General features: G+C 44.3%; 1 protein-coding gene across 1 annotated transcript in view; it reads right to left on the bottom strand.

Annotated features, from left to right (window-relative positions):
- Nucleotides 1-24488, bottom strand: part of LOC126278511 (uncharacterized) — a 718457-nt gene that overhangs the window by 10519 nt on the left and 683450 nt on the right. The window contains exon 5 of the mRNA XM_049978676.1: nt 8145-8343. Within this exon, the coding sequence (XP_049834633.1) occupies nt 8145-8343 (199 nt within the window). The remainder of the gene's footprint in view (nt 1-8144; nt 8344-24488) is intronic.

Consider the following 24488-nt stretch of genomic DNA (forward strand, 5'->3'; position numbering starts at 1 on the left):
CTCGAAACCTGGCGAGCAAGCTACACCGCGATTCAGAGCGCCTCTCTTGCAGAGTCTGCCACTTGAGTTTGCTAAACATCTCCGTAACGCTATCACGGTTACCAAATAACCCTGTGACGGAACTCGCCGTTCTTCTTTGGATCTTCTCAATCTCCTCCGTCAACCCGATCTGGTACGGATCCCACACTGATGAGCAATACTCAAGTATAGGTCGAACGAGTGTTTTGTAAGCCACCTCCTTTGTTGATGGACTACATTTTCTAAGGACTCTCCCAATGAATCTTAACCTGGTACCCGCCTTATCAACAATTAATTTTATATGATCATTCCATTTCAAATCGTTCCGCACGCATACTCCCAGATATTTAACAGAAGTAACTGCTACCAGTGTTTGTTCCGCTATCATATAATCATACAATAAAAGATCCTTCTTTCTATGTATTCGCAATACATTACATTTGTCTATGTTAAGGGTCAGTTGCCACTGCCTACACCAAGTGTCTATCCGCTGCAGGTCTTCCTGCATTTCGCTACAATTTTCTAATGCTGCAACTTCTCTGTATACTACAGCATCATCCGTGAAAAGCCGCATGGAACTTCCGACACTGTCTACCAGGTCATTTATATATACTGTGAAAAGCAATGGTCCCATAACACTCCCCTGTGGCACGCCACAGGTTACTTTAACGTCTGAAGACGTCTCTCCATTGATAACAACATGCTGTGTTCTGTTTGCTAAAAACTCTTCAATTCAGCCACACAGCTGGTCTGATATTCCGTAGGCTCTTACTTTGTTTATCAGGCGACAGTGCGGAACTGTATCGAACGCCTTCCGGAAGTCAAGGGAAATAGCATCTACCTGGGAGCCTGTATCTAATATTTTCTGGGTCTCATGAACAAATAAAGCGAGTTGGGTCTCACACGATCGCTGTTTCCGGAATCCATGTTCATTCCTACAGAGTAGATTCTGGGTTTCCAAGAACGACATGATACTCGAGCAAAAAACATATTCTAAAGTTCTACAACAGATCGACGTTAGAGATACAGGTCTATGTTTTGCGCATCAGCTCGACGACCGTTCTTGAAGACTGGGACTACCTGTGCTCTTTTCCAATCATTTGGAACCTTCCGTTCCTCTAGAGACTTGCGGTACACGGCTGTTAGAAGGGCGGCAAGTTCTTTCGCGTACTCTGTGTAGAATCGAATTGGTATTCCGTCAGGTCCAGCGGACTTTCCTCTGTTGAGAGATTTCAGTTGCTTTTCTATTCCTTGGACACTTATTTCGATGTCAGCCATTTTTTTCGTTTTTGCGAGGATTTAGAGAAGGAACTGCAATGCGGTCTTCCTCTGTGAAACAGCTTTGGCAAAAAGGTGTTTAGTATTTCAGCTTTACGCGTGTCATCCTCTGTTTCAAAGGCATCATCATCCCGGAGTGTCTGGATATGCTGTTTCGAGCCACTTACTGATTTAACATAAGACCAGAACTTCCTAGGATTTTCTGTCAAGTCGGTAGATAGAATTTTACTTTCGAATTCACTGAACGCTTCACGCATAGCCCTCCTTACGCTAACATTGAAATCGTTTAGCTTATGTTTGTCTGAGAGGTTTTGGCTGCGTTTAAACTTGGAGTGAAGCTCTCTTTGCTTCCGCAGTAGTTTCCTAACTTTGTTGTTGAACCACGGTGGGCTTTTCCCGTCCCTCACAGTTTTACTCGGCACGTACGTGTCTAAAACGCATTTTACAATTGCCTTAAACTTTTTCCATAAACACTCAACATTGTCAGTGTAGGAACAGAAATTTTCGTTTTGGTCTGTTAGGTAGTCTGAAATCTGCCTTCTATTACTCTTGTTAAACAGATAAACCTTCCTCCTTTTTTTATATTCCTATTAACCTCCAGATTCAGGGATGCTGCAACGGCCTTATGATCACTGATTCCTGTTCTGCACTTACAGACTCGAAAAGTTCGGATCTGTTTGATATCAGTAGGTCCAAATTATTATCTCCACGAGTCGGTTCTCTGTTTAATTGCTGGAGGTAATTTTCGGATAGTGCACTCATTATAATATCACTTGATTCTCTGTCCCTACCACCCGTCCTAAACATCTGAGTGTCCCAGTCTATATCTGGTAAATTGAAATCTCCACTTAAGACTATAATATGCTGAGAAAATTTATGTGAAATGTATTCCAAATTTTCTCGCAACTGTTCTGCCACTAATGCTGCTGAGTCGGCAGGTCGGTAAAAGGAGCCAATTATTAACCTAGCTCGGTTGTTGAGTGTAACCTCCACCCATAATATTTCACAGGAACTGCGCAGTTTCGGTTGTTTAGTCATTTGCAAGTGCATAGTATAACCAGTGAAATTTGGGTTACCTACGTCCGTCAGGCATTATCATGCATCTGGGCTGCCATACTTTAAAAGAAGAATTTAGCTGATTCAGCAATATGCGTGAACATGGTCACACAGACGAAACTGTGAAGCAGCGAAAAACACAAAATAAAAATATTTTATAATTCAGGTTGACAGCTTTGCTTTCGAAGTCACCAGTCTGACTCGTACGATAGCTCTATAGAAGCTCAGAGATATTGAAACTCATCTCACCACTCCTCAGTGCTTCAGTATTCCACTTCTTCGTACATGGATCCTTCCAAGTGAGTCTCTTAAATTCAGCCTGCTCTCCGTCGTTTCTAAATGTTGATCGGAATCTACAGTGTGATTCGGTGACGATGTTACAAATCTCCAGGGATGTAAATGGGTAAATGAATCAATGTGAGGTAAGGGACTCTGGTCAGGAAACAACCGAGTCGAAAGCTTTAAGAGATAATCGTTATGATACCTCTGAAAGTGGAATACATGTCGTTGCGAACTTTCAGAGGTGGTAGTATGGACCAAAAACAAGGAAAACAACTCCCATGAACACGGGCTTTAAGATGCACATCTTAAGAAGTGTACGGGCACTTGTTGAGTAGGAGAGAGGTGCTTCACAGTAACGAACATGTACAAGTGCTCATAGTCCTTAAATTAATAATTTTACAGCCCTTGTTTGCCACACTTTTTCTCTCGTTTTCTTCTACACGACCACAACTAGAGGCTGTGTACCTCATAATCTTAGCAAGAACGGTATTGGTACAGTGTTCCACTTTCAGAGGTATCAGAAAGATTTTCGCTTGTACGTTTTGCCTCCATCATTTACGGAAAAGAGTCCCTCACCTCGAACTGATAAGTTTACCATTCTCCATCATCCATGAAAGTTTGTAACATCATCACGGAAACACGCTCTACATCTGCTTCGTCTTTCCATATCATTTCACTGACCCCCTCAGTTTCTGGGTTCAGCCTTTACATTTGCCTTTTCAAATTTCCTTACTTTCCTGCTATGCTCCGACTACTATAATTTCGCTCTTTAGTTAGTTATTCATTTTTTCTCGTGTTTACCTTCTCCTTGGCAGACCCTTACGTAGTCCGAATGGGCTACTAATACGAAAACGTTTGCGAATGGAGAGATCGGCATGACACTACTTCAAGCACAGGTAAATGTCCTATGGATATACATTATGTGTCTTTAACGTAGTGGGTTCCTTTACTTATCCTCATACAGTTGATGACTGTTGATTCTTCCGCTTTTCAGGGGCAATTTCCCCTGTGGCTGAATTGCAACTTGGGATCCATAACATATCGACTATTAGTTAAAGATACTAGCGCTGGGCCATGAAGAGTCAGGACGGTAAGCGTTTCTCACTCTAAAAGTTGTTTTGGTTAAGGGTCCCTTTTCAGCTAATACACTCCTGGAAATGGAAAAAAGAACACATTGATACCGGTGTGTCAGACCCACCATATTTGCTCCGGACACTGCGAGAGGGCTGTACAAGCAATGATCACACGCACGGCACAGCGGACACACCAGGAACCGCGGTGTTGGCCGTCGAATGGCGCTAGCTGCGCAGCATTTGTGCACCACCGCCGTCAGCGTCAGCCAGTTTGCCGTGGCATACGGAGCTCCACCGCAGTCTTTAACACTGGTAGCATGCCGCGGCAGCGTGGACGTGAACCGTATGTGCAGTTGACGGACTTTGAGCGAGGGCGTATAGTGGGCACGCGGGAGGCCGGGTGGACGTACCGCCGAATTGCTCAACACGTGGGGCGTGAGGTCTCCACAGTACATCGATGTTGTCGCCAGTGGTCGGCGGAAGGTGCACGTGCCCGTCGACCTGGGACCGGACCGCAGCGACGCACGGATGCACGCCAAGACCGTAGGATCCTACGCAGTGCCGTAGGGGACCGCACCGCCACTTCCCAGCAAATTAGGGACACTGTTGCTCCTGGGGTATCGGTGAGGACCATTCGCAACCGTCTCCATGAAGTTGGGCTACGGACCCGCACACCGTTAGGACGTCTTCCGCTCACGCCCCAACATCGTGCAGCCCACCTCCATTTGGTGTCGCGACTGGCGTGAATGGAGGGACGAATGGAGACGTGTCGTCTTCAGCGATGAGAGTCGCTTCTGCCTTGGTGCCAATGATGGTCGTATGCGTGTTTGGCGCCGTGCAGGTGAGCGCCACAATCAGGACTGCATACGACCGAGGCACACAGGGGCAACACCCGGCATCATGGTGTGGGGAGCGATCTCCTACACTGGCCGTACACCTCTGGTGATCGTCGAGGGCACACTGAATAGTGCACGGTACATCCAAACCGTCATCGAACCCATAGTTCTACCATTCCTAGACCGGCAAGGGAACTTGCTGTTCCAACAGCACAATGCACGTCCGCATGTATCCCGTGCCACCCAACGTGCTCTAGAAGGTGTAAGTCAAATACCCTGGCCAGCAAGATCTCCGGATCTGTCCCCCATTGCGCATGTTTGGGACTGGATGAAGCGTCGTCTCACGCGGTCTGCACGTCCAGCGCGAACGCTGGTCCAACTGAGGCGCCAGGTAGAAATGGCATGGGAAGCCGTTCCACAGGACTACATCCAGCATCTCTACGATCGCCTCCATGGGAGAATAGCAGCCTGCATTGCTGCGAAAGGTGGATATACACTCTACTAGTGCCGACATTGTGCATGCTCTGTTGCCTGTGTCTATGTGCCTGTGGTTCTGTCAGTGTGATCATGTGATGTATCTGACCCCAGGAATGTGCCAATAAAGTTTCCCCTTCCTGGGACAATGAGTTCACGGTGTTCTTATTTCAATTTCCAGAAGTGTATATTGTTCGATCTTTGTTGGATATTGTTGAGCTCTATGTGTTTCATTCAATTAAGGATGGTTCATGGAGAATGCAACTAGGCACAAATACTTTTAAAAATTTGTTTCACTGGTATGACCGATTTCTGGTTATCATGCTTATGCTTCGGATGGCTTTATTTGGTAGTATGTGTGTGGTAGTATTACGCGGTCCAGTCACATTATCGCGACCACCACGTGCAGTAACCACACTCAGACGGCATGTGGCAGCACTTGCGGAGGAGATCTCATAAAGCTTATAGGGGGGATGCGTACAACACTGCAGTCGTGGTCGTTAAGTGCAAAAAACGAAGCGGTTTATCTGACGTCCAATAGGGTCAAGGGTGGAAGTGTTTCCGTAACAGCTAAGCCTAAACTATTCGCATGCCGCCGTAGTTAAGGTATGCTGCGGATGATAAAATGATGCTATCCAAACCAAGGCCGAGGCAAGTGTGGTGCAACTGTTGAGCCCCTGACTGGCCATGTGAATGAAGAGGCTACCAACAACGTCTCCTCAACGACCGTTCTGTGTGTGGATTTCTACGGCAGACGCTCGGTTCACGCACTCACTCTGATGTTCATCGGCGATTATTGTTGCAATTTGCATGCCAATGACGCTAGTGGACGTCCACTGAGTGGTGACAAGTAACTTTTTCACTTGAATCGAGTTTTATGCTCCATCGTCCAGATGGCCGTTGGCGTGCAGGCCTGAAACCTGTGAAAGCAAACAACCTGCAGCGATCATTGGAAGGGTCTAGGCCGGAGGAGGTTAGCTTATGGTCTGAAGATTTTTTTCATGACATGATCTCCTCATTCTGGAAGGCACAGTCGACCATCTCATGTGTGCACCTATCCTTGAGGATCATTTTCACCCCTAGATGCATCCCGTTCTTCCTCGGCACGATGGAATTTACCAACTGGATAATGCCACGCACCACACAGCTTGTCGTGTACGTGAGTGGTTCGAAGAGCAGTTTAGGATGAGTTAACCGTATTCCAGTTGGCCGGGGTGGCCGAGCGGTTCTAGGCGCTTCAGTCTGGCCACACCGGCCGGCAACTGGTGTCACTGCAGTGGAAGATGCTCCTCGTCCAGGTCAGGCACAACGAATTGTGACTTCACACAATAGCGGCAGTTGAAGCCATAGTGAAGGAAAACCGCCGAGTGACACTGAATGACATTGCAGCATGTTTAGAGGTTAGTCATCGGCCAGCACAACACATTGAGCATGATGTGCTCCAGTTTCACAAAGTGTCTGCAAGATGGGTGCCACGGCTGCTGACTCCTGAAAAGAGAGAACGAAGTGTTGAGGCTTGTGAAGAACTTCTTCGGCGCTTTGAACGAGAAGGCGATGGCTTCCTTGCAAGAATTGTTACTGGGGACGAAACCTTTGTCCACTTCCACCAACCGGAAACGAAGAGAGCGATCAAGGAATGGTGCCATTCCTCATTACCAAGTGATTTCCATATGTTTGGACCACTCAAAGACGCAATGGGAGGAACTAAGTTCTGTTCTGATGAAGAGGTATTCCACGCGGTGCATGAGTGGTCGCGCGGACTACCAAAAGAATTTTTTTCTAAAGGAATTTATACACTTTGTAAGTGCTGGAGGACTTGCGTTGATCGTGGGGGAGATTATGTTGAAAAGTGATACAGCTTTGTACCACTTCTGCACAATAAATAATATTTAAAAAATATTTGAAGGTTTTCATTTGACTCACCCTCATGTCTTACCAGTTTAAAATATTTTAACAAATATTTCTCCTTGTTTTTGAGAGAAAAGTGCTTCATAAGATCTTCAGCCCGGTTCTGGATGTAGATACAGGGGAATGGAGGATGAGATACAACCAAGAGCTTGAGGAACTATACCAGCAACCCAACATAGCACTAACTGTCAAAGCCAAACGAATGTAGTGGGCCGGCCATGAGGCCCGGATGGAGGATCACAGATCGCAGATGGCCTCGGAAGCTCCTGGATTTCACACGTACAGGAAAGAGACCGCCAGGCAGACCCAAGACGTGTTGGAGAGATGGACTCCATGAAGATTTAAACCAAGTGTCAATAGATGTGGATGAATGGCAGCAACGGACAGAATACAGTGGAGGAGGAAACTCGTAGATGCGCGCTGTTCACTGGGCCTGATCACGTAGTAGTAGTAGTAGTAGTAGTAGTAGTAGTATTTATGTATTATTCAAGTGACGTAAACAGCAAATAAATTATCACTAAGTACTCAAATTAACGTACGCTAATGAATCCAATACTATAATAAAACAAGTGTTGATATCAGATGATGGGCAATATAGCCGAAAACTGTCACGGTACTAATTTAAATTGCATGTGGCTGGCTGCGTCCTCCATCAACAAATCATTAGCTCAAATAGTTTCTTCTTCAAATGTAACACAACGACATCTAGTACCCTTGTAAAAATGATCGACAGCAGCATAAAATCTACTCTGTACTAATGTGGTACAGTTGGCGAGAGATGATCCCTTACAGTCGGACGCTTTGTCGTCAGCCTTCAATTACGAAGCGTAAACGGCTTCAGGGAAACAAAGTAGTCGTCCATAGAACTACGACAACACTGAGGCGTTGCAATGGAGACGTACACAAAATCGCGTTACTTGACTGCTTTCGGTGAACGTGCGAAGTAGCACGCCAAACCTACTACAGCTGTGAGGGATATTCTCTCGCCGGTCCTCAGACACTCCGATTAAAATTAATTTATGAGTAACAGTATCTAGTGGCTAGGGCAGTGCTGCCAGCATGCAGCCAGCTTCAAAAAGTGACACTTTCTACAAAACACAGTGTGTACGTGGCGCTCGAGAAGGAAGTACGCTAGCTGGCGGCCGGCCACTGCCACTCTACTCGCTGAAACGTCGATCACGGAGGAATTTTGGTGGGAGTTTGGTGGCAGTGCTACCACCTTTGAGCGTGTGCTCCTGCGTGTCGACGATGTCGCGCTGCGGGCCGATGACGAATCCGGGCACGGAGGCGCGGCAGGTGATGGTGAGCGTGCCCGCGTGGTCCTCGGTGATGAGCAGCGACAGCTGGGACGTCGAGCGAGACAGGTGGCCGCCGCCCGCGCCCGGGTGGTACGAGTCGTTCTGCCGGCCGCCGTGCTCCTGCAACACCGAGGAGTCGGCCGCTGTATAAAGTGGCCTACACACCAGCGAGACGAGCGGTTCGCGGTCACCATGCTCGCAAGTGTATATGTCGCTCATGAGAAGCTCATGAGTCGCTCGGCGCCAACCGCCTACTCTCTGTTTGTACCAGCCAGCACATAAGGACACTCGGGTTCATTGGGGATAATAATGTTGTGGTTCAAATAGCTCTGAGCACTATGGGACTTAACATCTTAGGTCATCAGTCCCCAGAACTTAGAACTACTTAAACCTAACTAACCTAAGGACATCACGCACATCCATGCCTGAGGCAGGATTCGAACCTGCGACCGTAGCGGTCGCACGATTCCTGACTGAAGCGCCTAGAGCCGCTCGGCCACACCAGCCGGCTAATACTGTTGTGTGCTTGCAAATGTGTATTGCAAGACGTGTATATTTCTATTGTCTATTGTCAAATCACAAATTATGAAAGATGTTTATATTTTTATTAATAGGATTAAGTAGGAATAATTAATATTTGTCATGTTGGAAATAATTGTGGTAGCAGGGAACGTCAGCAACGAAGTATTGTTGGTATAACTTTAAAAAGGGCGGGAGAAACCGCGTACGGATACATTTTAAGAAAAGAGCGGGAAAAACCGCGCATTAATACATTTTGTAATGGTAGCAGGGATTGTCTGCACCAGAAAGCATTGTTGGCAGGAGACCGCACTTTAGCGTTCGTAGGATGTCAGTAGTAAGCGAGAAGTGAAGCGAGTCGGTAGCAGGTCTGAAGCGAGAGGTTGAGAGGAGCGGTGTGCCTGCCAGCCACTAGCTATGATTTACAAGAGATTATAAACGGATGTACAGAGACATCAGCTAACTATTATAATAAGAGGAACTAATATTACTGATTTAATTTTTGAGAAACTCAAGACTACTGAAGGTATGTCTGCGCATTGCAAGTTGTAAGATTATTGTAAAAAGTAAGTTCCATTTGAACGTTTGTAAAATCATTTCATTCATATACTTAACTTTTGCCAGCAATATCGCATTTCTAATTATAATCCATCCCAAAAACCATCAACGTAAAACTATGCAAAATTTTATTGTTGTCAAGGAAAAGTTTAACTATGAATTACGTAACTTCAGTCAAATTAATTAAAGAATAACGTCAGCTTTGCTATTAAGGAGTAACGTCAGCTTTGGTAATAAATACAGCCACTTATTATGAAAGCCCACTAGCAGCTAATAGAGTATAGTAAAAGAGAGTAAGTATATTCATGTCGCAGTTCGATGTAGCAGTCAGATGGCGATCCAGCGACAGTAAATAAAGGTAAGGAACAGTTCTGGGTTATTGCAGATAACGACTGAGGGCCACGACGACGACACATTCTATGTTTTGTCGAAATAATCAGAAAATCACTTTTAATAAGCAGCAATTAAATTTGTATGCGAAGATTGAGAAAGAGAATAAATTTCAAAGGGACGATTTCATTTGTTATTATTAAGCAAGAGATAGAAATCATAAGTGAAGGTTACATAGGTTATTGAAAAAAGGGAAGGTTATTATTAACAAAAGAGGTATAAAGGAGACGGGAAGGTTTCACTTGAAAAAGAGGTATAGAGGAGACGGGAAGGTTTCAGTATACTCTCACGAGCGAAGTGTGATCTATAATAGCAAGGAATACTTCAGAAAAGCAGGCGTTGGAACACGTGTAGTTACGTGCTGTGTGGCTCTTGATCACATTGGTACCACGTGTGAATGTTGTTTGCGAGTGACTCGTGAACAATTTGGAGTGTAATACCTACTGTTTTTTTTTTTTCAGCGAGCACGTAGGGACATTAGGTACAATAGTGATGTCGGCATTGTGTGCCTGGAAATAAGTACGAGTGTTGGAACTTTAATAGCGGCAACTATGTGTTTACAGCTCGTGCAAAGTAGGTACGTGTTTCAAAGTTTTACTGACCTTCAAATTAGTCACCAGCATTGTGTATAACCCGTTGCCAGCGATGTGGAAGTCGTAGGTTACTCTTAGCAGTGCCAGCTGTGTTGACAGTTTGAGCGGCGCGGTCTATTGCCCGACGAGTTTGTATCAGTTCTGAAGCGAATGCCGTGAAGTGTTTGCTTCAATTTAGAAATCGAGTTGAACTCACGAGGGCTTCAGTCAGGGGAGTGCAGTAGGTGGTATAGCACTTAGCAGCCCCATCAGTCAAACAAATCAGTAACAGCTTGCACTGTACGTGCTTGAACATTGTCCTGCAAAACGATGGTCAGGTCCTGCAGAAAGTGTCATCACTTATTTCTCTATGCTGTTCATTTTTGGAACACAGCCTACAACCAGCTTAGGGACAGAAGTGGTGACACTTTCTTCAGAACTTGATATTCATTTTGCAGGAGAATGCTCAAGCACGTACAGTGCAAGGTGTTACTGATTTGTTTGACTGTTCGGGCTGCTAAGTGCTGTACCACCCACAGTACTCACCTGACTTAAGCCCTCCTGAGTTCAACTCGATTTCTAAGCTGAAGGAAACACTTCACGGGATTCGCTTCATAACTGCTACAACTCGTCGGGCAATAGACCGCGCCGCTCGAACTAGCACTGCTAAGAGTATTCTACGACTTCCACATCTCTGGCAACGGGATATACACAATTTGGGGCCGGCCGCTGTGACCGAGCGGCTCTAGACTTTTCTGTCTGGAACTGCGCTGCTGCAAAGGTCACAGATTCGAATCCTGCTTCGGCATGGATGTGTGTTATGTCCTTAGTTAGTTAGGTTTAAGTAGTTCTAAGTCTAGGGGACTGATGACCTCAGATGTTACGTCCCATAGTGCTTAGAGCCATTTGAACACAATTCTGGTGACTACTTTGAAGGTCAGTAAAACTTTGAAACATGTATCTATTTTGTACGAGCTGTAAATAAATAGTTGCCACTATTAAAGTTCGAACCCTCGTATAAGCTCGCAAGAAAAGTGTGATCTAGAATGGCACGACGTAGAACAGAAGAAGAGACGTCTAAAGGTGCATACACAGTTGCGAATTAAGTTGCGTTACCATCACATTGCTCGGAATATGTATGCTGTTCCCGAGCAGGTCGTGAACAGCTTGATGCGAACCGCTTACTGTCTCTTTGTCGAGTGAGCACGTAGAAGCGCACAGTTTCAGTGAAGATGACAATATTGTGTGCTTACAAATGTGTATACACTCGTGAGAATACTTCGAGGCAGAGTGGCATGACAGTGTACAGAAGAAGAGACGTCTAAAGGTGCATACGCAGTTGTGAACCGAGCAGTTGCGAATGAGTATAAACTTGCGAGAAAATTATTATCTAGAATGGCATGACAGTTTACGGAAGAAGAGACGTCGCAAGGTTCGTACAAAAATGGCGAGCCAAGTGGCTTACGATCACGTTGCTCGAAGTGTCTATGTTGTTCACGAGAGGCTTGTGAACGGCATCACCCTTATTCGAGACTCGGTCGCTAACTGCTTGGTGCAAGACGCGAGTCGTCGGCTTTCCTTGTGAGCACATTGCTCGGAATATGTGTGTTGTTTTCCTCGCTCGCAAGAACATGTACAACTCTGCAGAAACTTAGATAATTTTGTCAGACAAGATCCACATCTCTTGTGGTGAAACACATTTTTGTTTCTCTTCATTGTTTTAATTTTTTTAAATGACCAACTTCATTTCAAATTATCTATATCCTCAGATCAGCTGTTAAAATTAAAACAACTACTCAAAATATACTTTATCATATACAATGTACATACCATCAAACATAAAATATGCAAGAATGTACCAGAGTGTATAGGTAACAAGAGGAATCCATCCAACTTACCAGCCAAATTTTCATGCTACGTAACAGGATAAATAGTGTTCTGGTAAAACCCACGTTCTTCATATATCCTGCAAGGCAAATGTCAACGGGTGGCGTTTAGTAAATTTGTTCATATGAATGGAAAACGCAATTCAAAACTGAATTATTAATGCTTTTTTTTGTTTGTTGGGACTACTGCTCTTAGAAAAACTTGATTAAAACTTGTGACTGTCACAGATAAAAAAATTATAAAAACGTCATAGAACATTGTAATTTGAATGAAAGACGGCGTTTCTATCCAAGGAGTTGCCATAGGTCTGCGCACGGCATGGGGTACTCTCTCTCGTGTTCGCTACTTTGCTGTTGTGCCCCGAGCCGAACTGTCTAAAGGTCTTGGAAAGATTGCCGTTGGCAGAGGGCCGCGCAGGAGGGTCCCCTCAGCGATTTCAGGCACAGCACACGTGTTCCAAATGTTGATTTCTTCCTAGGCATGGAGGAAATGGTCGTTTTGAGATCAGTGTAGAATTTCCATATTTTTGAACCTCCACCAATGATAAACAGCACTGTAGGGGCACACGGGGAAATTCGCTGACACTGCTTAGCTCCAGTGACAGGAAACTTCGACGTTAGACCCTGCAGGTATACGCAGCCTACACCGGAAAAATAGGATTCAGCCCGCCACCAGTAACGGACGGTGAATATTTGATTTTCTAATGACTTTTCGGCACTACAAGTGTCTGGAATTGTCAAACAACCACCGACCGAGAAATCTTAGGCGACAATTTGCAGACAGTGAATGTTTTACGGAAGGTCCAATTCCGCCCTTAAAAATTGATGATGATGAGGTCCCGTACTCAGAGGAGCGTAGGGAACGATGCGGGAGACCCGCACCGCCGACTAGGCAAGGTCGTAGCGGTGGTGGTTTGCCATTACCTCCCTCGGACCGTAATGGGGATGAATGATGATGATGATGATGCTGAAGACAACACAAGAACACCCACTCATCTCGAGGCAGGGAAAATCCTGACCCTGCCGGGAATCGAGCTCGGGACCCCGTGCGCAGGAAGCGAGAACGCTACCGCAAGACCAGTAATAAAATTGGAACAGTAATAAAATTCAATATTGTTTTACTTTCCAATATCCGATTACTAGTTTCAGAGTAAATACACTGTTTTAAACTTAGGCTTCATCTGCTTTGGTCAAGAAACCGATTGTTGTCTTATGTACAAGATCGTGAGTTCATACCCAAATAAGAAACAAGTCATGTGAGACAAGCATGAAATAGATTTTTACTCTGCCTCGATACAAGCTATACAACACTAAAAGGGAAAAGAGGACATGTAGCGTTCATTCTGTCTGTGTCACCCTAGTATGTCTAGTATAGTTTAGTTTAAAAAAAAAGTCTTACTCTAACCAAGGGAAACTATTTGTCCTACTTTTATTACGGAGAATGCAGAAGAAATGAGAAGAAAACAGCCGAGTTTTACGCACAATGGCATCCCGACAGATGGTGACCAACACGCAAGACAATGTAGCAAATGTACCAAAAATTATTATTGGAAGAGCGCTGGAATACTATGCAGAAGGTAAGGAGTAAGTCAGCACCGAGCAAAGCGAATGAAATGTACATTCTGGTAGATTAAGCTCATAATCCAAATGTTAATTCCAGAGAAATTGAGAGTGACTCTGGAATAAGTCAGCCGACAACTGAATCATCTGTAACTTCACCAGCAGATTAAAGAGGTGGAACGAAATGACGCTGTCATTACAGATCGCGAAGTGGTGGGAACCGGTACTGGCTGAGGCAGGTTGAACATCGGTTGCAGTGGAATTTCTATGTTTGGTGTGGAATTTTTGGAGAGTGCTCCTTACTTCGCTGAAGAAACCATAAGGGGGAGAAGATGCGCACAATTTCTTCCTAAAGTGCAACCACATCTACAGGTGAAGTTTCACTTGAAACTACGTAGATGTAGACCCATGTGGTACTATCACGACGAATGCCTCGCTACGGAAGTGCTCACCCAGCTCTTCCCTGGTCGCTAGATAGGGTGTGAAGGCGTTATCAGTTCGCATGCACTTTCGGCTGATTGGAAGTCCCTGATTAGATGCCACTGTCTTTTTTCCTTTTTTTGTGAGGTAAACTGAACGATAGCCTTATGCACAAGCTTCCACAACCCAAGAATCGCACTGTCGCACTACGATATCGAGGTAATCTCCTGAGTCTGTCCAAAAGCCTTTCACAAGCGACTGCAAACGTGTACTGCAGCAGACAGTGAGTATTTCGAATATTTGGTGGCCTAAGACACATTTTAAGGAAACATTCTTGACCACATTCTCCTTTAGCCTTTGATGTGGCTTATGTAATTTTGACACCAATTTATTATTTGATAATCCTTATAACTCGATTTATGGTTCTACAAATTTATCAGTTTTTACTTAATTGCTCTAGAGAGGTGGAGGTTATCGTCTAAACTCACAGGGCGCGACTATCCGAGATCCTATTCCACTCTCGGATACTGTCGCCGAACTGACTCCCGGCGCTGCTTACACGACAAGTATTACTCGAAAAATCACTCTGAGAATGAAAAATATTCACTTGTATTCATAGGTTTAAGCTTTAAGCTTTCTATGTTTAGAAGTATTTAGTAAACCACTTTGTAAAATCATATTCATAACTGTAACTTACAGTATGCTTTATTCACATATATATTTTTAGGTGCCCTTTTAATGACTCTCCTTATGTGTTAGAGCCCTCTGATTGGTACTTCCTGGTTCTCCAAATTCTGCAGAGTGTTACAAAAAGGTATGGCCAAACTTTCAGGAAACATTCCTCACACACAAATAAAGAAAAGATGATTTGTACATGTGTCCGGAAACGCTTAATTTCCATGGTAGACCTCATTTAGTTTCGTTAGTATGTACTGTACTTCCTCGATTCACCGCCAGTTGGCCCAATTGAAGGAACGTAATGTTAACTTCGGTGCTTGTGTTGACATGCGACTCATTGCTCTTCAGTACTAGCATCAAGCACATCAGTACGTAGCATCAACGGGTTAGTGTTCATCACGAACGTGATTTTGCAGTCAGTGCAATGTTTACAAATGCGGAGTTGACAGATGCCCATTTGATGTATGGATTAGTACGGGGCAATAACCGTGGCGCGGTATGTTTGTATCGAGACAGATTTCCAGAACGAAGGTGTCCCGAAAGGAAGACGTTCGTAGCAATTGATCGGCGTCTTAGGGAGCACGGGACATTCCAGCCTATGAATCGCGACTGGGGAAGACCTAGAACGACGAGGACACCTGCAATGGACGAGGCAATTTTCACTACCAACATGTGTGGGATGACGAGAATCCGCACGCAATTGTGCAATCACGTCATCAACACAGATTTTCTGTGAACGTTTGGGCAGGCATTGTTGGTGATGTCTTGATTGGGCCCCATGTTCTTCCATCTACGCTCAATGGACCACGTTATCATGATTTCATACGGGATACTCTACGTGTGCTGCTAGAACATGTGCCTTTCCAAGTACGACATAACATGTGGTTCATGCACTATGGAGCTCCTGCACATTTCAGTCGAAGTGTTCGTACGCTTCTCAAAAACAGATTTGGTGACCGATGGATTGGTAGAGGCAGACCAATTACATGGCCTCCACGCTCTCCTGACCTCAACCCTCTTGACTTTCATTTATGGGGGCATTTGAAAGCTCTTGTCTACGCAACCCCGGTAGCAAATGTAGAGACTCTTCGTGCTCGTATTGTGGACAGCTGTGATACAATACGCCATTCTCCAGGGCTGCATCAGCGCATTCCATGCGACGGAGGGTGGATGCATATATCCAATCTACCGGAGGACATTTTGAACATTTCCTGTAACAAAGTGTTTGAAGTCACGCTGGTACGTTCTGATGCTGTGTGTTTCCATTCCATGATTAATATGATTTGAAGAGAAGTAATAAAATTAGCTCTAACATGGAAAGTAAGCGTTTCTGGACACATGTCCACGTAACATATTTCCTGTCTCTGTGTGTGAGGAATGTTTCCTTAAAGTTTGGCCGTACCTTTTTGTAACACCCTGTATATGCCTACACGCATCACCGTCATGTTGTAATCTCAAACCCCTCATCGCATTTCTGATTCAATCATCTTGTATACTTCTTCTAATAATGGAACTGTAAAACCGTCGTGTCTGTCCGTTTGATCACGCCACTCTCGAAAACTAGTAGACGAATTTTTGTGGGATTTTCACAGATAACTTGTGCTTAGTCTGGAGCAATATATAAGCGTTATTTCAGCAAAATCGGGTCAGCGAGAAAAATTGTTTTGCAATTTAAAATTTATCTAAAAGCATCTCCTCAGCTTAGTAATCCACATATTTAATCATCACAGCGTAGTACACCAAAAAATGGGTTCGGTGTGGGGCGGCGGTGGTGTGGGAGGGCTGCTGTGTCCTGTTGCAGGATTGTGAACCACTGAGGGCTACGGCGGGACGAAGCCTCTCCGTCGTTTCTAGGTCCCCGGCTTAATACACGAATACACACCAAAGAAACAATAGATGTCGTTCCTCAAGTTTTTTAACTGAGCGAAAGATGTATTTTCGGAAGTTTAAATCAGTGACAGAATTAAGAACCAGAATCTTATCTTTACAAATAGAAACTAACAGCGGATGTACTTGGCTAATATATATGGATTTACTGATATCGGTTCCTGTATTAAAAAATTAGCACTGCTTTGCTTATTTCGATAAGTTTTACTTGTATTTGACTTCTTTGCTAGGAAAACGGGTTTATTGAGTTTGCTTAGTGATTTAGGTGCGTACTTATTATAGTTTTATTTCTTGTTGTTTATGAATAAGAATGCCTAGAAAATGGTCTTGTGTTTCTGAATACATGAGAACGGCTAAATGAATAAGGACTATGCGGCCTCAAGAATCCAATTAAGATCGTGAGGTGAGACTTTTTGTGCTCGGAATCACCAGGCTTTAAATCACTCCTTGGAAACTCTTTCCAAAAGTGAGGAAAGACGTATCACCGATAGAGAGCGTAACGCATCGTCTCTCTCCGCAGAACCCTTCACTTAAAAAAGGCTTAAATGAATTCCCCTCCAACGTAACATCATAGAAGCTGAAATTCTGACGGAAAGTATTGAAGACGAACGAGCTTTTATTCAGCAAATCCCACTTAATCCTAACAATTTACCATTTCTCTTTAAATGTTTACATTTACCTGCCACTACCATAACATAGCACATTGCCAGACGCTGCGTGTTGTGGGCGTGGACCTTAATGTCAGTTGTTTTACGCATGGTCAGCTCCACGTGACTCTCTCCTTTGTTACTAAAGCAAACAAACTCTTCGTTCATGTCCCTAATCCTTCTACTTCAAACGTTGTATACAAAGAAACTTCATAAGTCACAAATGAACTCCACACGCAAAAGTCACGAGCACAGCTACATTTAAATAGTACCTGGGGAACGTCAGTTTTCTAAGCTACTCTTTTCGTAAGAAAAAAGAGCATGCGACCTTAAACATGTCGTTTCAAAGCATAACAACGAATACAGCCACGTTGAGTTAATTAGATCTAAATTTTAGGAGTCCGCTTAGACAAATAAAATTTTGTTGCTGAAAAGTGTGAGACTCTCCGTGAATATCCGCAAACGGGCTGTTCAAAGAACAACTCTTGCAGGCATGATAAAATGAAATCTAATAGTATACCTACCTAATAGAACAAGTGTAATGCAAAAAATTCACTGTCCCTGAAACAAAGTGTGACGAACTCAGAGTTTTTCACTGCAGTCTTCTGATTGTCATTACTTTTCGTTGCAAATGATCGTTTCTGTCCACTGAGGTAAATGCCGGGATGGATGCCTCTAAAAGGTCACGGGCGATGTCATTCCTCATCCTGCTCTATTCCGAATCTTTGTTTCGCCTCTAACGACCTCACCATCGACGGATCATTAAAACTTAACTGTCGTTTCTCTTCACAATAGGCCGGCCTGTGTGGCCGAGCGGTTCTAGACGCTTCAGTCTGGAACTGCACGACCGCTACGGTCGCAGGTTCGAATCTTGCCTCGGGCATGTATGTGTGTGATGTCTGTAGGTTAGTTAGGTTTAAGTAGTTCTAAGTTCTAGGGCACTGATGACCTCAGCTGTTAAGTCCCATAGTGCTCAGAGCCATTTGAACCATTTCTTCACAACATTTTTCCTGTGAATAATCTCCGTGCTTAATAAGTTAATAATCAAACAACTACGAGAGAGAGAAAGTTTCGATTAATATAATTTTAATCTACTGGTATTAAAATAAGCAACTGTTTTATTAAAAGCAGCTGAGCATTCATTTAAACACTGTGAAACGTATAACACGTACAGAGCGGCAGATATTCAAGAACATTAAAGTAAATTAAACAAATCGTGTAATCGCATAAATACTGAAGCCCACTCGAAACCTAATTTAGTGGGTTTTATTGAAAAGCGTATTGATGCTGCCCAGATAATAATTTCCTGTTCTGCCGACGCTTTTTGTTTTCTCTGGCAATAGTTTAAGCGGACGCGGCCCAAATGCGCAACGGCACAATTATAAACCTGGAACATCCAGTGGGGGATTAAGTTTGTTGCCTGTTGTGAAAACTACCGGAATATGCGGTATTGCGCTCGTGCGGCTCTTAATCGAGGATAGCGTATTCGTGTTAAGCCTTTATGCTTGTTTATAGCTTGTATCACAACTCGTTTATAATTGATTTGCCTTTACTAATGAAAGTTAAATCTGTAACAAGAAGCGACTCCCATGGGAAATTGTTATAAAATGAGAAACTTCGTGATTGCAAACTGGTGCACGTGAATGCGAAGATTTGAAATAGTTATATTAGTATGGTCCACACTTATTTTTCCACAGATGTATTTATTTACCATCTCTGTTATGTGGAATCCATATCAAATCGAACTTACAGAAGATACCAGCGTACAGTTTGAATGGTCACGGAACATAATACGAAACTTTAAAAGTGCAGTTCCCAAAATGGTATATGCGAAATATTCTTCACCTCCCCCCCCTCCCCCCCAAGCAAATCGTTACTATAGAGACTGTGAAAACACAGTATGCTTGATCGGACTCGAACGTGGCATCCTGTTTTCCATGGACAACGCTGTTACTGCCTAAAGTATCCACACGCCCCTCGCGATCTACCGACGCACACGGTGCCGTATAAACAACAAATTGTTACCGTAGCCACACTTCGGGTTTTGCTGTTTGAATCCTAAGTTTTTCGTTTTTTTATGTGGAAAGCACGAGTTAATCTTCTACGGATGATGTACAAAATAACGTTAAATCACAAAACTTGCAGCGATAAGTGTAAGTTTAATATCCATCTGACACCATTACTTTACCGAACATATTTTTAAACTTCTTGACATGGAAGCCTGTGTACAAAGTAAATTTCTGAGTATGTTGGTACAAGGGATCTACGGTCTCTGACGTCTCGTCTCGTTCTTGAGTTATTGCATTAATCATTTATTTTTTCCCCACTTACCTTTGTGTTAGTTTGGTGCATACGTTCGTAGCGTTTTTAAAAGAACTTTAATAAATACAACAGATACACATAACAGAGACTTTAGTCAACAATAATATATTCTCATTCTCTATTTACAACATTCTGTCAGCGCTGGTGTACTTTCTAATTCCGTGACGGTAGAAATCACGTGGTTTTGAGGCGAAGAACTCGTCTAGTCATGTTTGGAGCGCATTTTCAACCGAAGAGGAAGTTCCGTGAAGCCTGTTCGATAAAGAGCGGAAAAAGGGGAAAATCTGAGGGTGCAAGATCAGATGAATAAGGTGGATGTGGAATGACTTCCCAATCCAAATACTGTATAGTGTTTTTGTCAGTCTCGCAGAATGGCGGCGGGCGTTATCTTGGAGTAGCATCACTTCTCGCAATTTTCCTAGTCGTTATACCTGGATTGCGTCTACAAGACGTCTCAGGTGTTGACAGTAAGTGTCAGCAGTGCTATTGACAAGGGATTTCACGTCGATTCCGTATTTCTGGATTTCCAGAAGGCTTTTGACACTGGATCACACAAGCGGCTTATAGTGAAATTGCGTGCTCATGGAATATCGTCTCAGTTATGTGGCTGGATTTGTGACTTTCTGTCGGGAAGGTCACAGTTCGTAGTAATTGACGGAAAGTCATAGAGTAAAACAGAAGTGATTTCTGGCGTTCCCCAAGGTAGTGTTATAGGCCCTTTGCTGTTCAATATCTGTATAAACAAATTGGGAGACAATCTGAACCGCCGTCTTACGTTGTTTGCAGATCACGCAGTCGTTTATCGACTAATAAGGTCATCAGAAGATCAAAACAAACTGCAAAAAGATTTAGACAATATATCTGTATGTTGCGAACGTATGTTGCGAAAGTTGGAAATTGACCCTAAATAACGAAAAGTCCGGGGTCATCCGCATGAGCGCTAAAAGGAATCCGTCAAACTTCGGTTACAAGATAAAGCAGTCAAACATGAAGCTCGTAAATTCAACAAAATATCTAGGAATTACAATTAGGAAGGAACACATAGAAAATGTTGTGGGAAAGGCCAATCAAAGACTGCGTTTTATTGGCAGGACACTTAGAAAATGTAACAGATCTACTACGGAGACTGCCTCCACTATGCTTGTCCGTCCTCTTTTACAATACTGCTGCGTGGTGGGAGATCCTTACCAGAGAGAACTGACGGAGTAAATCTATACAGTTCGAAGAAGGGCAGCACGTTTTGTATTATCTCGAAATATGGGAGAGATTGTCACAGAAATGTTACAGCATTTGGGCTGAACATCATTAAAAGAAAGGCGTTTTCCGTTGGGATGGAATCTTCTCACGAAATACCAATCGCGAACTTTCTCCTCCTAATGCAAAATATTTTGTTGACACCGACCTACATAGGGAGAAACGATCACCACAAAATAAAATTAGGGAAATCAGAGCTCGTACGGAAAGATGTAGGTGTTCGTTCGCTATACGATATTGGAATAATAGAGAATTGTGAAGGTGGTTCGATGAACCCTCTGTCAGACACTTAAATGTGATTTGCAGAGTATCCATGTAGATGTAGATGTAGCAGTGATGGTTACACCTTCGTAGAACACACACCGTCTCTGTTGCACCAGGTGCAACACACTATCTTTTGTGGATGTGCGCAGGCCTTTGTATGCGGAACTGCTGCACTGTTTGAGCTCAACCATTCCTTTATTTTCCTGATGTTAGGACAAAGACACCATATCTCGTCACGAATAACGATACAGGACGGGAATGGTCAATGTTGTTCAAGAGACAACTGATGACGAACTATAAGAGATGCACATATGGCCACACGCTGATTTTTCTGATTTTGTCTTAGAGTATGCGGTGCCCATACACTTCATTTTTGAACCATCCCCACGGAACTATATTGCACGATGGTGGAATGATCACAGTTACTCATGTTTTCAAGTTCTCGAGCACACTGACGTGGATCACTGTGGATTAATGTGTTTAAAGGATCCTCGTCAAATCCCGAAAGTCTTTCTGGAGACTCAAAAAAGTCATAACGACGGGCCTTAAAAAGAGAAACACATGTTATTGCCGTGCTCTGTCGCGACACTATCCCCACAGACGGCACAAATTTTTTTGGTTGCCTCCGCTCCTGTCAACACTCTACTGGACTCTAACAGAAGGACATGTCGAAAATGTTCCTGTCTCTCTCCCCTCGGCACTCCATTTTCTAGTGTCCACAACTTCACTCACTATCTCGAAATGACAAAATGATAATATTTATGCACCACGAATAAGTACAAATGTTGATTTGGGGAATTCTTGCAAATCTCGCGCAGCTGCTGCTGAAAGGCAATAGTTACGGTACCGATTGGCACATCGGATAGCAGGCGCGGACGGTATTGATATTTTGCAAACGATTCTGCAGAGTCAGGTTTACGACACCGCTCACAAGCTAGAATGCGTTGTATACAAATGTGAAGTGTTCAGGTTAGCGCGAGGCACAGACGTGCTGCGAAGAACCTATATGTTGCAGTTACATAAGCGTCTAGTGACCTGTATTTGCAGCAGCCGAATCGGGCTGAGGAGAGCTGACGTTGTAATTATTAAAGAGAAGTCCGCTTGTCCCCTCCTAAGGGCCGGCTGGTGTGGCCGAGCGTTTGAAGGCGCTTCAGTCTGGAACCGCGCGACCGCTACGGTCGCAGGTTCGAATCCCGCCACGGGCAAGGGTGTGTGTGATGTCCTTAGTTTTATGTATTTCTAAGCTCCAGGGGGCTGATGACCTCAGATGTTGAGTCCCATAGTGGTCAGCGCCATTTGAACTATTTGAACCCTCCAGAGGATCTACGTCAGAGGCGCAGGGAAAAGGCTTATAAATAAGCAAAGCCCGGAGGCTCGAAAGAGACGTGTTGCTATTCTGTCTGCGTTCATAGCCGGAGAATGACGATTGGTTAACTTGCAGCCCATCCACGACGACGTTCTGGTGATGGATATCGGCCGCCAACCGGCCAGCTGAAGCTACGTCCAACCTCCGCTGCACGGACACTTCATTGATATGGCGAGGCGCGTCGCAACTTGGAGCTACATCGGCACGAGCAGCCTGAGGGCTACTGGGCTCTGTCCTCTGGGTGGCATCGTCCTGCAGGCTGCAAACTGCCGTCCTTAGTGGCGGGTCTGGGGCACGAACTCGCGACATCCCTGGTGCAGAGCTGGCTGCAGGCACTGAGAGAGCTGCCCTAGGCGGAAAGGCGGAAAACCGGACCTCCTCAGGCTCGCTTCAACGACGGTGGTCGGCTGCTTCCCTTCGGCGCTCTGCATTGTGTCCACGACTCACACTTGAGGGAGCAGTCAGCCCTGTTCCGGGCCAAGTGCACAGATAACAGACACTGCAGCAACTTAGCCGTGGCGTGAATAGGACCGCTACGTCGGCAAGGATGGGCGACACAGCAACGACGCTGCAGATTCCGGCATTGGCACGGTGTGCGGTTCCATCGCCGAGTTCGGCAGAAGGTCCACTTTGTACCTAATATGTAGTTGTCAATGACGCACTTGCCTGTGTTCCTCTGCACGCTGCGGCGTGAGTCATCCCACACTCCCAAATCATATCTCTCGGTCGTTCTGACATATTACAACCCCTAATCATGGGGGGGGGGGGGGGGGTGGGAGAGAGGGTTGTAACAATTTAGTGTCAGAAAGTGGTGGTTTCGCTTTCCAAAATAATACGTTGCGTTCGAAAGTGTCAGCCCACGTCCAACGTTACGATTTCGTGAGGGAGCTGGTTTTGGTTAGTGGCGAGTGAGGCAGTGGCACAAGACGTAGGTACCAGCTCTGCACAAAGTCGTGTGGTGAGACTTTTATTTATTTTATTTTTAAAGTTTCTGTGGCTGTCTGAGTTAGTTTTGTGACCTAGGGTACAAGATGTTTGGAATTATTTTTGTGAAGCCATAGGACGTATCTTTATTTAGAGATAATTTAGTGGCAGTGAAGTGTTCATTATGCAATTTGTCTGGGTATCAGTTCCCGCCCATGTATGGAAGTGAAACATGGTCGATAAATAGTTTGGACAAGAAGAGAATAGAAGCTTTCGAAATGTGGTGCTACAGAAGAATACTGAAGATTAGATGGGTAGATCACATAACTAATGACGAGGTATTGAATAGAATTGGGGAGAAGAGGAGTTTGTGGCACAACGAGACTAGAAGAATGGATCGGTTGGTAGGACACATTCTGAGACATCAAGGGATCACCAATTTAGTATTGGAGGGCAGTGTGGAGGGTAAAAATCGTAGAGGGAGACCAAGAGATGAATACACTAAGCAAATTCAGAAGGATGTAGATTGCAGTAGGTACTGGGAGATGAAGAAGCTTGCATAGGATAGAGTAGCATGGAGAGCTGCATCAAACCAGTCTCAGGACTGAAGACCACAACAACAACAACAACAACATGAGTTCCCGCGTACCAGAGCTGTAGCAGGTGTTTTTCTGTATGTGGACGTACGGTCATCCATCTAGCATTTGTAATGAGTGTAGATGGGCAACAATTCGCCGGAGGAATTAATTTGTGTTTACGATTTTTTTGTGTTGAGTCGAGTGGGAGTTCGTGTTTTGTCTTGTTTTAAAAGGAAATCAGTTGCATTAAAGTGGAAGCAGAGTACGCGAAATGGTGTAAACACATACTATTATTATGGATGCAGTTTATGCTTTAACTCGGCAAGTTCAAGCGTTAACAGAGCAGTCTGAGAACATGAAGGAGAGAAATTTCGAACTTAATCGAGAGTTAGAGGGTCGTAAAGAGAGTCATGATCAGTTACCTGATTCACGGGAGACTA

Source organism: Schistocerca gregaria, chromosome 6, assembly GCF_023897955.1.
Source record: "Schistocerca gregaria isolate iqSchGreg1 chromosome 6, iqSchGreg1.2, whole genome shotgun sequence".
In the NCBI taxonomy this organism is placed as follows: domain Eukaryota; kingdom Metazoa; phylum Arthropoda; class Insecta; order Orthoptera; family Acrididae; genus Schistocerca; species Schistocerca gregaria.